The 15,902-nt window shown below is 43.9% G+C and overlaps 1 protein-coding gene across 1 annotated transcript in view; it reads right to left on the reverse strand.

Moving 5' to 3' along the window:
- Positions 1-15,902, reverse strand: part of tenm1 (teneurin transmembrane protein 1) — a 464,310-nt gene continuing 448,408 nt past the window's right edge. The window contains exons 34-38 of the mRNA XM_079556162.1: positions 9,017-9,228; positions 7,667-7,968; positions 5,791-6,497; positions 3,279-3,421; positions 1-1,567 (exon numbers count right to left, since the gene is read on the reverse strand). Coding sequence (XP_079412288.1) covers positions 812-1,567; positions 3,279-3,421; positions 5,791-6,497; positions 7,667-7,968; positions 9,017-9,228 — 2,120 coding nt within the window. The 3' untranslated portion in view covers positions 1-811. The remainder of the gene's footprint in view (positions 1,568-3,278; positions 3,422-5,790; positions 6,498-7,666; positions 7,969-9,016; positions 9,229-15,902) is intronic.

The raw sequence follows: 15,902 nt of genomic DNA on the forward strand, positions 1-15,902 counted from the left end.
CATTGTAACCCAATAAAGTCAGATTTTTCAGCGAGAATATTTACTATAGAGCCATGTATAATTCTTTGCAAAAAATGTAACTTGTTTTTCTATTGATTAACAATACCGACACTTACTTATGAACAACAGAAGTCCCATTTTTGAGCACTTTTTTCATCGTGAGAAAGCACTGGCTATGTACATTCTTGATTTGATTTTTGAAGTCCAACACACTCATACAAACTACAGCAGGAGCACACCGAAGCGCCCCCCAAGTGGGTAATTGTTTATTCTTCTCTAAATGGGGGAGAGATAGAGTCAAGACAAGGCCGCTTCTCTTACACGACATGTAAACCATAGTAGTAGAGTGTCCGGAGGTAAACCATGTAGGAACTCGAGCGGCGGCGGCTGCAGAGGCGCTTTTTGGATTTTCCCGCGCGGGCAATCCACAGAAAAAAGTCTTTATCTCTACAGTTCGCCGATTGGAGTGTTCGAACGGCGAGAAACATAAAAGTCATTGAGTTTAAGTCATGTTGGGGCTAGGATGTTTGGGAAGTCAAAATACAAAAAAGCAAAGCAACAGCCAAACCACACAGCGTTGTGCCACTGTTAGAAATCGGAGAAACTGGACGATAATAATAAAATACCATCATTTTGTCACAATTAAAGGCATTTGGAAATATTTTTTTTCCCCCATAAATCTCTCTTTCCGCTGCTTCTTCCTCGCCTCTCGTCCTTCTCGATACAGTATAGAAACAGTAGAACAAATCAGAGTAGAGTATAAACAGGCAGTCTTTGGTGGGGCGGGGGGCGCTTGGCGTGGCTGTCTCTGTTACCTGCCCCCCACCTCGCTCAGAGTCATGAAGTGGATGTTGGTGGGGCAGTCGGAGAGCTCCGGCTGCTGCTCCACGGGGAGGGAGTAGTATCCGTCGTATCCCGGGACGCGCCCCGTCGAGAGGAGCTGCTGTTTCTCTGCGTCGCTCCAGGCTCGGCTCCCGGTGTCGCCCTGCTCCACCCGTCGCCTCTCCCGCTCCCAGGCGCCCTCCACCGCCCTCCGGCGGGCCTCCTCACGCACCCGCGCCCACTCCTCCTCCTCCGAGCCGCCGTAGCGCACGCACAGGCACAGCGCCCCCTGCTGGAGGGTGAAGTCGGCGAAACGTCGAGTCCTGCCGTTTACGTTGGCGCTCATTTGGGACACGCTGACGTTGACCCCGCCCTCCAGGACACGCCCCCCGACCCCTAAGCCTAAAGCCAGATCCTCTTCGATGGGCCGGGACTGGAGGAAGTGATGCGTGTCGCAGCCTTGCACCGTGAAGCTCAAGCCGCTCAGGTGGACCGCCCCGTTCAAAATGGCGGCCACTCGACGGCTGTCCTCGCTGGCCACGCCGATCACCTCCGCGCTGACCCGGCCGTGGGACACTGCGAAGCGGATGGAGGGGCCGAGGATGGAGGGGCGCGAGGCGAACGGAGGCGGGTGGGGCGGTCTGTGGCAGGTCGATCCCACAGGCTCAGAGACGAGGGGCAGCCGCTCCAGAGAGATGAAGCTCCTGAGCTGACGCCGCAACTCACACTGGATTCCCAACACCACCTGCGAGAGAATGACGGGCTTTAGGTTGTGTTCAATGTTAATTATGGAATATAAAGGGCACATGATCTGCCAGAGTGTCAAAAAAAAGTTTCAAAATGCAACTTACACTCTCTATAATTGAATAATGTCCATCGGGTCAGCATTTCTCTTTATAAGCATAGGCTCTATTACAGATCTATATATTAACCATCAAGTCAGAACATCTGCAGTATTCTCTCCTGCCACATAACTAAGATATGAGGAAAAACTACTGTGAATAAGTTTTTATGTTTTTCCATCTCCTGTTAGTTGTTATCTATGATCAAACATAAAATAAACTGTGGATAACTAACTAAAATGTTGCTTTATTTGATCAGTGATATTCTCTTTTCAAGCGACAGAGTTTTTCTTGCAACAGTGAGAAGAATCATTTTCTCCCTTCTGAATGTTTACAGAGACAGAGCGTATTGCAGAAGCGGCATTTCTAAAATAAGCCTCTATACATTGATAATTGTCTGGTTTGCAGACTCACCCCACATCGGTTGGTGCCAAGGTTCACGGTTCATTATAGTTTACTGAGAGACTGAAAACTTTCAGATTTTTATATTATGCATTAAGGCACAAATAATTGTCTATGATAATAAAGTAAAGCAGGGGTAGGTAACGTCTTACAGAACCTCTGGCCCACAAGAAAAACATTATAATGCAAATAAGACGTCAAATCCCTCTTCAAGTACACTAAAAATGTGGAAAATACTACAGGCATTTTTCATATTCAGATCATCATACATAATGTACATATTTTTAAAACATTGGCATTTGCGGAAAATGGTCATTTACTTTGAGCTACAATGGTGAGGTTTGGCCCTTGGTGTTTTGGCAATGATGACAATCGGCTCTTGTTATCCCTGAACTAAAGCTTTAGTGTTTGGGTAATTGTGCAGATTAGATCATAATTACTCGCTTTGACTGAAGGATTACAGATCATTTTTCACTTTTTCTGTCATTACCACACTTTGCGACATCCAAAGTCGTGGCCCTTATAAATAAAAATGTGGCCACACTGTCTTATAGTGTCATTTTAACAAATTATTAACAACATGGTAATAAGGTTGAGATAATTGTTGAACCTGGAAAGGCCAAAGTAAAACTCATAACTACCTTGAATTAAAGCCAGATCATTTAAAGGGGGGGTATTATGCAAAATCGACTTTTTCAAGCTTTACATCATGTTATTATGTCATTCCCTCATTAAAAAACATGCCTGAAGTGTTGCCTTGGCACATTCACATATTTTTGAGTAATCTGTAAAAACTCTGATGGCAGCCATTTTAGGGATAGCTATGCCTGAGTCCTCCTAGGAACGCCCCCACCTCCTGGAGACGCCTCCGAGCTTTCGTCACTGATGCCACAGACAGCGTGTGGAGGGGGCGTGTCGGAAAGGGTCAGAGGTTCTTAAAGAGACAGAGGCCTATTTCAAGACATTCACTACAGCCATTTTGAGAGAGCAATTTTATACAAGGCAGTTATTCTAATTTACTGCATTTACAGACCAACAGAAGGTTTCGTCATCATTGTAGTGTGTTATAGACTGGTGCTATGTGATTGAAAAAATCATAATACCCCCTCTTTAATGCACTGCACACCATGACATAAGAGCTTGATATGGAAAAGCCAAAACAAAAATGGGGCAATTTGTACAACGGCTTGACTTAAAGGGCTTTGTTTTCACCTTTGTTGTATCCCAGTCCTGGGTCTTGGTCTGTGTCTTCATGAGCTCGTATGTTTGCTCCATACTGGCCACCTCAGGCCTCGGGAAGCCCGGGACCACATTATGAAGCTGGAAGCCAAATAGCTGCAGCCAACTCCCGATGTCTAGACACACAAAGAGAGAGGCAGAGAGAAAGAAAAAAAAAAACAGGCAGATTAAGTCATTGTCAAGAGGTGTGTGTACACAGTGAAGTAAACAGGGGTCATGAGGCCAGCCAAACAACACCTAGAACAGGAAATCACACAATATATGAGCCTAATATGTCGCCGTGGCAGCTCCATCAGTTGTTCCTGTGACAAACACATTTTCCCGCCTCGCAATAAACCATTTCACTGCAGGGCGACGTGACAGACGGAATGAAAGTTGCATAAAACTGAATGACATATGTTGCCAATGCGATAGTATATTCATCCTCAGTTCCAATCCCCATGCAGCTTTGCAGTTTCTTTCCGTCTCTGTCTCTTACCGGGACAGGATGTGTTGTTGACAGCCACAGGGACAAAACGCAGCGGTCTCTGTGTAAAATAATGATCAGAGATGTAGCTGTCCTGTCTGTAGTGGGAGCAGCACGCCTCTCATCTCACCTGTCGTTAGCATCGCGCCCCCCTTCTCTTCTCTGTGGTTGAAGTTTCCACGAGCGCGCGAGTCTGCCTTTGCAAAGGTGTGAATCCAATCTAAGTTGCAATAGAGCCAGTGTCTGAGATATTTTCTCTCTCACCGGAGTAAACCAATTCTAAAGCATATATTATAGTACTCAGAGTTCTTTTCCTATTTGATTGGTTTAATTGGTAGTTATACTTTTGGCAGCCAGGCAAGCTACAATGTACAATAGGCTATAATGTCTAAAGACAAGGTGGATCCATTGAAGTAATACATAGTTAAGACAAGCCATCTATATATTGGTCTGTGTTAAGTGGATGATTTGTTTTTTGTTTTTTTAAGGTTTTCAGACTTTATTGACTGGGTTCAGGAGCAGGACCAATCACCCTCTGCATACCAGCTACTCTTGCGTTCACCTAACCGTGCCTCTAATACCCATGAGCCGTGTTTACCGAGCCAAGCCTAGTCATCTCAAAAGTCCTCTCTGAAACTGTCGACCCCCCCCTGCTTGTTTGATTTTTCACCACTGATTCTTCTGCTTCGAGGGGAAGCCCCGAAGAGCTGGGCTCATCTGAGACGGAGCCCCCAGTTTCTCGCCCAGATTCACTCCACACTATAACCTTGTGAATAAAATATTTAACTGCACTTGCATCCTTGCTAGTCAAACCACAAAAATAGTCTAAATGGGGAAAAATAGCATTATTGCCACAAGGTATAACTTTGCCATAAAGTAAAATTTAATATTAATCCCTGCAGCTGAGTACCGGTCAAACGTTTGGAAACACTTTGAATGTATTGGCTTTTCTTTATTTTCAACACTATTTACATCGGATTATTCTCATTGCAGGCATTAAACCACACCGCCACACTTTCTCTGCTCTGCCCGAATGTCAGATCTCAGAAGCTAAGCAGGAAAGGGCCAGGTTAGTATTTGGATGGGAGACTGTTTGGGAACACCAGGAAGCCTGGTTGAATGCAGTGTGTGAGTAAGTGGTTGGTGGTGGTCTGAGGGGCTGACTTGTTGCGCCGGTCGACTCCAGGGCAGCTGTGGCTACAACAGTAGCTTACCATCACCGAGTATGAAGCAAATGAATAATGATGACAGTGTAGCGCTTTGAGAAACTTGGTGATACAGGCTTGTAAAGTGCAATACAAGTGTAAGGCATTATTATTATTATAAAGTATGAACAGGCACATGAAATTATGTAGGCAATAAAAAAGCGAAATAACTCAAAATATGTTTTATATTTTAAATTCTTGAAAACGGCCACCCTTTATTCTCGGCATTCTCTCATGGAGCTTCATAATGTCGTCACCTGAAATGATTTTCAACAGTCCTGGGATGCTAAAAACACTTCTGGTGACTACTATCATTAGTGCTGAAAGATATATTGTTATCGTATTGATATCGAGATACGAACATTCAAAACATTAAAATAGAAAAAAGCAAGATATAAACAATATAGATTTTCATCAATAAAACTGCACTCTTTATTATTATGTTTTTATTTTTCGGGAAAATGCTTGGTTTTCACCTAACCCATAGCTATATCGTATCGATATTGAGAATTTTGTCCACATCGTTCAGCCCTAATTATCATGAAGCGAAGCAGTAATCAAAGCAACTTTATTGTATTTAAAACATTTTAAATGTGTTCGTCATAGTTTTTGCTTTCGGTGAGAATCTAAAATGTAAATAGTCTTGAAAGAGAAGCAATACATAAAAAAAACGGTACTGTACCTCATATTGTTGTGTCATTGGGCAAGACTTCCCCATTTTGGCTTTTTTCCCGACTTGTTTAGAGTCTATACAACCTCTATGTAAACCGATCTGTTAATAGTGTAGATGTCGATGGCGTTTCCTGAATCTCACCTGTTGTGAACTGCGTCACCTCCTCCACTCTCCCCACGGGGCAGTTGTTCTTGAAGGCGTAGAGGTTGAACGGCTTCGGCTCTTTGCTAAGCTCCGCCCACAGCTCGTGATTGGGCGAGGTCCACCTCCCCGCTAGCGTGTCGTAATCCCGCCTCCCCAGGTGCACCAGTCTCGTGAAGGAGTCGTACAGGCCTCCGTGGAAACCGATGACGAGCTGGAAGTCTGGATTAGTGTCCTGGTAAACCTCTCCGTAAGGCGTGTAAAGGATCTCTTTGACCAATCGCCCTTTGCTCGAAAACACGGCTCTCGGGCTGCCAGTGCTGTCACATGCAACATAATACTCCTCCCCGCTGCTCAGCTCCATGGCTATGAGGTGCCCCTGAAGGTCGTAATACAGGGACGTGATTAGGTTACTGGTGTGGTTGTACAAATGCGTCACTCTTGTGGGCTGGGACAGATCGGCGTAGAAAAACTGCAGCTGCTGCCCCTCGCTGGACTTGGTGGCGACCCTGCGTCCCAGGCCGTCGTAGCGGTACCACACCGTGCGTTCACTGACCCGGTTGAAAACACGGGTGAGCAGGCCGTTGGAGTTGTATTCGAAGAGGTCATTGGCCCTTTGACGCAGGAAGCCGTCGTCGTCGACGCTGTACTGGAGCTCGCCCAAGTGTGTGATGCGGTCTCGCTGGTCGTAACGGAGAGGCGTCAGTCTAAAAAGCAACGGAATTAAGAGGATTTTTTTTTTTAGAATTGATAAACAACTGATTCCTAGACATGGAGTAAGAGTGAACACACAAACAACTTGTGGAAAGGTAAGCAGAAGCCAGACCCACAGGTTTTTCAATGTGGAATTCATCCAATACTCATAAAAATCAATGCAAATTGGCAAATTGTGCTCATTCCTGGATGAAGAAAATAAATGAAATAGTCTGAAATGGCTAAACTTCCACGCGGTAAAGGACAGACACAAGGTAGCGGGCATTATCTTGGCTCAGGAGCGGCCATAGAGAGTAGAGCTGATTCACTTCCAGTCCCTTTTTAGACCCGCGTGTTTACATGTTGGCCCTTCACTACATTTACTGTGAAGAGCCAAGGACAGGGTGGCTTTTAAACTGAAATGACTCTCTATGAAGTGACTAGCAGCCCCAGTTATGGAAATAAAGAAGAAAAAAAGTCATACAAAGTGGTAAAAATGAATGATCTCAATTAACCTACATACAGCGCAGTATGGTGTTTACTTATCTAATGGCTGAGCTGAACTCTGGTCTGTTGACTACCTTCACTTCAGCTGTGCTTTGTATTCTTTCAGTAATTATACAGCTCTCATTACATTAAAAAGGTGGAAAATACCACCAAAATGTTCAAACTATTTTGAGATAGCTTAATCTCTTGCCCCCTGTCTTAACCAAATGCATTTTCTCCAGCTCCCAAAAAAAGTCTATAGGCCAATGTAATGCCTTATTTGAAAGCTTACACATACAAAACTGATCTAAACAAAATGCACTAAATTTTTTGTGCTCATTTGTTGCGTTTTCATCTAATTTTTGTCAAATGTTTGGCACTATTTGGTTGCTCTTTTGTCGCTTTTTTGTTGCATTTTCATCCTTGTTTGCATCTCATTTTTGTCAGTATTTACTTTTACTTTGGGTATAGCCACACTGGACAAAATGTGCTCAGTTCTAGTAGGGATTAATAGGTTAATTTTGCTGAATTTGCTAATAATATAAGAACTAAAAAAAAAAAAAAGATCAGATTTGTGGTGTGCATATAGCCACTGCCTAAGATGTTACTATGCTATACAGAACTCCACTGGGTTGTAAGATACTGTCAAATAGACATACCTATAGTCTTACTTTCCACTTAGGTTTGTTGGACATACCTGGCGCTGGTGCCGTGGCTGAGCAGGTTGATGTTCCCGTTGAGATCGTAGCTGTACCTCCATTGCGGCCGCTCGTTCACAGACGCACTTTGGAGCTGGCTGTCTGCGTCGTACTCGTAGGTGTAGCGCGTCACGTTGCTGTCCACGCCCACGCGGATGTCGCAGGTGGTGGTGCGTCCGGCCGAGTCGTACTGAATGGTCATCCAGTACGCGATGGACTTGAGGATCTCGTACTGCACTTCCACCACCTGGCCGTACGAGTTGAAGACCTTGGTGTGCTTCATGAGGTGCGTGGTGATGACCTGCGAAAGGAAATGCAAAGACAATGTTACAGAGTAAGCTTAAAGGATCTGTATCATGCTATTTTAGCCATCCCAAAGAAAACTATAGGCATTTATATGATACATTGTGCCTATACCACTATGGAGTACTATATTTTGTGAGAAATATAAGTATTTTCTGGGGGTTTTTTGCAAACGCGGAAGACACAACGCTTTGATTTAGTAAACTCCGCCCCCTCTCTCCGAGCTAATACAAAATTAGCAGTAAAAGAAACATAAATATCACAGCAATAAGTGAAGTTACTTCACAATGCAGTTATAAGGAGTTGACATCTGCCACACACACAAGCTAACACGCGTTTTGATTGACTCACGGTCACTCATGCTATGTCCTGATCGCTTCATCTGGTGTTTACCTTATGGGACTCGGTTATAAAAGTTAATCCACTTTGAGTCTGGCGAAGGTTCATCAGGCATCCATCAAGAGACAGTCACAGAAAAACACTATTCTGAATGATATTCGCCGTATCCTGGAAAGAAATTCCAACTTCTGGCGAGTGTCTTCTTTAGGAAGTTGAATAAAGTCCTGTCCTCTCGCAGCCAAACACGCTTCTGTCCATGACATTATCGTTAGGTAAGAAAAAAGTACAGGCATGTCCAGAGTAGGTTAGAAAGAGCTCCATCTTCACAGCTTTCAGTGCAAAAATGACATCTGTTCAGACACTCAGACGCCTCGGGCACTTCCTTTTTTTTTTTTCCTTTATTTCTTTCTTACATTGCATGACATTACAGACGTCGGGCTCTTCCTGTTTGACACTATGACGTAAAAAACATCAGAGTGTCACAAGTCAGTCGTTTTCCAGGAAAGAGCAGGATTCAGGAGGATTGCTGTGAATGAATCCGAAACCACTCAGGGGGGAGGGGTTTAATAAGGAAATAGCATAACAACATGGCTAAAAGCTCTAAAAAGTCGATTTTGCCTGATATAGGACATTCAACTTACAAAACCAGCTCATTCCCCTATTGAGACCTCGCGTTGAAACCTTGAAGACCAACTCCGAAACCTCACCTGGTTGAGATCGTAGAAGATGACGCTGAATTTGCCGAACTGCTCGACGCGTCCCGACACGTCCACGTATCGGTACAGGTCGATGGGCAGCGGCGTCTCGTTGATCACAGCCTGCATACTGGTCACGCGGAAGTTGTTGTAGCTGTAGTCGAAGCGCGCATTCACCAAACCCTCTTCGCTGAAGCGGAAAATCTGCCGACTGGTCAGCGGGCCTACAAGAGAGGAAGGCCAGGGAGGGTTGAGCAAAAGGGAAAGAAAGTGGTATGAAAACTGTCATGTTGCTTTGGGAAGAAATACCTCATTACAACAACGCTACTTGCATGAATTAATAGTACACTGGCCATTTTCTTTTCTTATGCCATCTCTTTGCATATTCATTTTAACATGCTGCATAGTTCTTTTAATAAGTTTCCCGAGTAAAGTGCCCAAGGTAAAGTGTGCCCAAGAAACTAACTTTTATATCATTTGCATTTCACTCACTCAGCCCTCACAGTTGGCCATCATGCCTCCTATATGAGCAGCACTAATTAATTCAAATCAAGACCTCATTAACAGAGACACACGCAAAGCAATCTATTCCCCCTTAACCATCCACCACCTATGGCATTTGCAGTGGTGACCTTTCACATGGAGAGATAATTTAATCTAAGACAATATCCATGATGGGCCAGTGTGCTCCCTAATGTCAGAACATCAAGTTTAACAACACCATCAATCACATCCACTGCTGGCTCTATACCACTGCACTCGCCACCACGCATGGAGAAGGAGAGGGGAGGGCTTTTGCTTGCAACAAATAGAAGAGTCCAAGGTTAAAAGGAAGGTTTCTCTCGAATAAACTGCCAAATTGAATAGGATTAGCCGTGTGAATGTCTATATATTTTTTGAAGAGCAGCAACATTATAACATGCTTAAAAGCTCAACAAAATATGTTGTTGGATCCATTAGCTGCATCCAACCTACGCTCAGTATGACAGGAGAAACCAACAACATGCCTTTGTTTTTGTAAGTGCCATTTTAAAGCATTAAAGCAGTACGAAGCAACTTGTCTACCTTAATAAATCCTTTTCGTAGTTCTTCTGGGGGTAATACAAGTGTTAATGGGATGATTGGGGGTCTTTCATTTCTCCCTGGTGTCCCCGGGCAGAAAACTAGACTTGCAGCTTTCCCTGCTCCGACCCGAAGCACCAATACACACTAATGGAATCACGAAGAAAAAGCTAACAGGCTAACGGGCAAAGCTAACTCCGAGCTAGCACCATTTAAACAGTATTTACAGCCAAGTTTGAGTGAAATAAAAGATCTCCATTGTGTAATTGGATGAACAATATCCTGCTCTCCTTCTGTCCTTTCTGTCAGCGTAGTATTTACTCTTATGGACAATAAAAGAGAAAAAAAACAGAACGTGCTATGACACCTGCAGTGGCCTCTAGGGGCATGAGATACTTGGTACTGCTTCCTGCGCCAAAGAGCCAACGACCTTTTTGAATACAACTCCAACGGCCTGCTCACCCGTGTTATTAACCGGGTCAGAGAACGCACGTGGTGGTACCGCTACGATGGCCTGTGTAGATCGAACCATTAATTAATTGAAAATATCTTGCATCTGCGCTAATATGCAAAAAGGTCGGACTAGGCATGGAATAAAACAGTGTAAACCAGGACAAAACAACAGAAATAATCCTGGTGTAAACACGGAGTCATTTATCGTTAAACTAGGACAAATCTATCCCACAGCCTGGACTGAAACAGGAGTAGAAAAACATGTAAACCAGGGCTTATTCAAGAATAACCTAACTCATAAAACATGGGCAAATAGGAGAATAAAAGTGACCAGGACTTCTAGAGTAAACTGAGCTAACCAAGTCTAAAGTCTAAACACGACTCAGGCCAAACTTCAGTGTCGAAACTCTATACCGCACAAATATTCTTTAATCCAAATAATTAAATTCAAAGACAATATCCCTGATGGGCCTGTGTGCTCTGTAATGTCTTGGCATCACCATCCATCACCTTTGCCGCCACCTGTACCCCCTCCACTCCCCTCTGTTTGGAGAAAAGAGCTCTCTATCTAATGAAACGGCATAATGGTGCTATTGGAGATGACTCGGATTGCAGTTAAAATGACTAAACGCCGGGGTTTGGAGACGGCGAGAGCTCTGGATCAGCATTGCTTCTCCTATTTTTATTTTCAAGGGGGGATGTTGGTTATAAACTAATGGGGAAAACGGCTTAGACGCTGAGAGTGAGGTGCAGCTTTTTGCTCGTCCCCCGGGGAACACGCAGTCTGTTCGTCTCGCTTCCCAACTGTCACTTCCCCAAGCTGTCATTGTTACTTTCCCTCCTCTCCCGATGCACCGCAAAACCCCAAAAGGGCGGCTCTCGAAAGTTTTGCTAAACGTATAAACACAAATAAGTAATACTAGTAATGGCTTTGCAATGTGAACTATAGTTTCAGTTACTTTAACATGAGTTAGTTAATAAGTGTGTCTTGCCAAAAGGGTATATGGGTGTTACTTAATAGCATCACCTTTAATCTATCTGAACCGAGCACATTTTCCACAGTTTGGCTTTACCCAATTCTAGAAGTTTCTTGAAAAAAGTGTCAAAATAGCGACAAAAACGGGGATGAAAACGCAACAAAAAAGTGGGGGAAAAAAGCCACAAAGACGTGCCGGAAAAGCAAGAATAACACAATAAAGAAAAGTGATATAAATGTGACAAAAACATGGAAAAAAACAAAACAAAAAAGTGATGAGAAAGCAACAAAACATGACAAAAAAAAAACATGAAATCACAATAAAAAAGAGACAAAAAAGAGATGAAAAAAAAAAAAAATGCTTCAAAAATGTGACATAAACGCAGCAACAATGTGACAAACAAGTTACGGTCAGTTTGGTAGGTCACATTTTCATTGCTTTTTGTCACTTTTTTGTCACTTTTCTGTTGCTCCTTTTTGGCTTTTTGTTTTTGTCGCACATTTTGGTCACTTGTTCATTACATTTTTATCACTTTTCTAATTATTTTTCTGTTGCTATGTTATGTTTTTTGCCCCCATGTGTTGAGTGCAAAAAACACATAGAGCATATTGCAGCCGGTGTCTGTGTATAGTCGTGGGATCCAGCGCTTCTGCGGGGGCTGCTTCGTCTGTCCTCCCGGCCGCCGCTCACTCAGCCCCGGGCCTGACTTCTACTGAAGCGGGAGCTGCTGCCCTGTCCTCCCGGCCGCCTCTCACTCCGCCCGGCATCTGACTTCAGTGCAAAGCGCCGGCTCCGTCCTCCTTCAGCCCTTCTGTTTTATAAAACTTGTGTGGACTCAGAGACGCTACAGCCGCTGTAGTGTCTCTGAGTCTCCGAGTGCTGTGCATGGACCGTTGCGAAGTGCTTGCATGTCTGCTCCGCCCACTTTTCCCTTCTGAGCGGAGACAGAAGATACACACAGATCTCCTGTTTGAGTTCTTTTCATATTCCTCAGATCCTCTATTGCCTCCAGCGCATCGTGATAGCAGTGGAGAAGATCTGCAAACCCCCTCTCCCCTCTATCAAGGACATGTACTCCACCCGTCTCACCCGCAAAGCCGTCAAAATCGCCAGGGACCCTTCACACCCATCACACAGTCTCGTCAAGGTTATGCCTTCAGGGAGGAGACTGTGGAATCTACGGGTCAGTTCCAGTCGACTGAGGAACAGTTTCGTACATAGGGCCATCCGGAAGCTGAACTCCCTGACCTCTCTCCGACCCCTCTCCCCCCGCTCCACAATCAAGGATGAGAGAAACATAATTTCAAACCATTCACATGGTTTGACAAATAAAAAATCTTGAATAAATGATCTATTTTCCTGTTTGGTTCATACTAACACTCACCTGAACCCAGCACATTTTCTCCAGTTTGGCTTTATCCAAATATAAAAGGCTCAAATGGCGCATGTTTCATAAAACACGCGATATCTCCGTTTCTAGAAAAATAACAGTGATTTTGATCAAAATTAGCCTCTTAGGATTTCTCAGTAACCGAGGCACATAGAATTAAACGGTTTTCACCTACTGAGAGCTTAGAGTGTCACCTCTGAAACAAGCCATTGCATGTGTCCATAGCTATAACATGGAATCCGCTGTGGTGCTACAAATATCGGTCAGGATTGTTATTTTGTGTGCCCGTATTGCGTAGCAGAACGGCTCGGAATCGATAGTGTTGGATTATGGGCTTTAAAAATGTGGAGGACAGTTTTTGGGTTTGAACAATGACACGAGTGTAATCAGGAAGTGCAGAACGAGGCGCTAACAGCGTAGAAGAAGAAACATCTACATTTAACAGCTTTTTCCGAGGATTAAGTCAAAACTGTGTGAATGTTGTGAAATACTACACCAGGTCTTTGGAACAATGTTAAGTATTGGTGCATGATAAGTCCAATTTAAGCCTCTCCGACTGAGCAACTGCCACCTAAAAGTTATTTGTCAATCCCTATCCACAATTTATTATCTTATACAAAATGCGGTGCTGATGCTGAAGCTGCATCTCCTGCTTTGTATCCCTATTGTCCAAGTTTGGAAATTTGCCCGGAAAGCTAGTTGGCTACGGGACGAACACGTTTGACAGTGCAGCTATATGCCTCCACTCCGTATATACGATTTTGAATTTCTTGGTCCACACTCTTTGCTTTATTCTGGTCTCCTTCTCTTGGGACAATTACCGCTATCTCTAACCCACTCCACGGCAGCGTTTGTTCAGCTGAAATGAGATCAGTTAAAGGGGGGGGGGGAAAGTGAGACTCCATTCACGGGGAGGGCAAAGCGATAAACGCACATACACTCTCTCTCCCCCGGCCGTGCTCCGAAGATTAACACCGCATGATCAAAACGGACCGATCGCAAACGAGCTGACGCCGGAGAGAGGTGAACTACGGATGACCCAAAATAACCCGAGGCATAGCGCATAGGGCATTAACAATGTTGCCACCGAAGCTACCGGAGTGTCTACTGCCACAGCTAAAGGCATGTTCAAATGAGCATAATGTTGCTAATAGCGCCATTTGCGGAGTCCAGCGTGTCTCCGGCTAATTCTCCATATGAGGAACAATCGTCACATTATTGGGGCCTTAATTGCCATCCTCAGGTCAAAGTCGTCAACTCTAATTCTGCTTTTGTTCTCGCACACAAGTCGCCATAGTAACACAGCAATTAGATCTACCGTTTTCTGCAGCGTTTTTTTTTTCCGAAAGCTATAAACACGCTGTTGAGATGATAATTTGTTAGTTATGTAAAGCAGCCTGAGCTCATGTTTGTGCATGAGAAAAGGGAATTGTTATGAAATGTGCTCTGGTCACAGGTTAAATCTAGTTCTATGGTCTGCATCAAACCTTGTTGACTTACAGGCCTACTTGGATAAAATATGATCTAATAGTTCTAGATCTTATTGGTTTACATTTAGCAGGAACAGAGAGAAAGACAGTAGAAAACAGAAAGCCACCTTCGCCTCATACTAGAAAAGAAGAGGAAGTGCACGTTTCAATGGGCCCCGTATATAAAGAACAACACGGGCCAGGAGTGACTGAACTATATTGTGCTTTGGGAATAAGAGACACTATGTAAATACAGACAAAACAGGGTGTAATATATGCACGCCCCCGCGGCCGCCGCAGTCACATTTGTATCTGCGGTTGTTTACTTTGATCAGAGCCGGTGGCGGAGGAGGAGATGAGATGAGCTCAGGAGGTGGTCTGGAGTTTGCTGCTGCGGTAGACCACACTCCACTCACACGCCTGTTCACACTCCTAACTGTCGCTGAGACGGCTACACATCAAATAACAACTGCACTCTCACAGCACAACTACTGAGAGAGAGAGCTGCTGCGAGCCCTGAGATTGTGCAACAGTTTTGAAACACTCTAAAATGTAGTGTTTGTAACAGGGCACAGACTGTGCACTGCCAGGGCGCTTTTGTAGTCAGTGATGTTTTTAGGCATACGCAGCTTAAACAAACTATGTATGGTAACTTAACCTCTTAACCCCCACCAGAACTGAGGACATTTTCTCCAGTTTGGCTTTACCCAAATTGTAAAAGCTTCTTTACAAAAAAAGCATCAAAAAAGAGATGAAAACACACTGTAAAAGCAACAATACAATTAAAAAACTGCAAAAACACTGCAAAAATAAGTCAAGACAGGACAAAAAAACAAGTCAACACATGGCAAAAAAGCAACAAAACATGACAAAAAAGTCAGGTATTTGTTTTACACTCCTTGATACATAGTACCTAACTAAATTTAGTATAATGTAATGTGCTCTGTAACAATCTTTATTAACTTGTACCTATGTTGTACGTACACAATGGATTAACTTGTATTAGTACTTTGTAAGTACATAATGGACACGAGACCCTTAGGGTTAGGGGTTAAGGTTAGGGTTAGAGCTAGAGTTATGTCTTATTACATTATGTACCTACAAACTACAAATACATATATATTGTGTATCTAACCCATAGGCACAACTTATTACACATTGTTACAGAGCACATTACATTGTACTAAATTTAGTTAGGTACAATGCATCCAGGAAATACAACCTTATTAGTCCAGTGCTCCGGTCTCTGCCCTGGCTTCCTGTTGCTCAGAGAATAGAGTTTAAAACAGCCCTGCTTGTGTATAAGTCCCTTCATGGTCAAGCACCAAAGTACATCTCTGACATGTTACAGCTGCATGAACCACCTCAGGCCCTGAGATCCTCAGGGAGGGGTCTCCTGGTGGTTCCCAGAGTCACCACCAAACACGGTGAGGCTGTGTTTCAGGTTCATGCAGCTAAGGTCTAGAACAGCCTCGGTGAGAATGTGAGACAGGCCTCAACCCTGAGTATGTTTAAGTCCAGGCTGACAGGACACCTTTTCACTGCTG

This window comes from Gobius niger, assembly GCF_951799975.1.
Source record: "Gobius niger genome assembly, chromosome: 5".
Classification (NCBI taxonomy): Eukaryota; Metazoa; Chordata; class Actinopteri; order Gobiiformes; family Gobiidae; genus Gobius; species Gobius niger.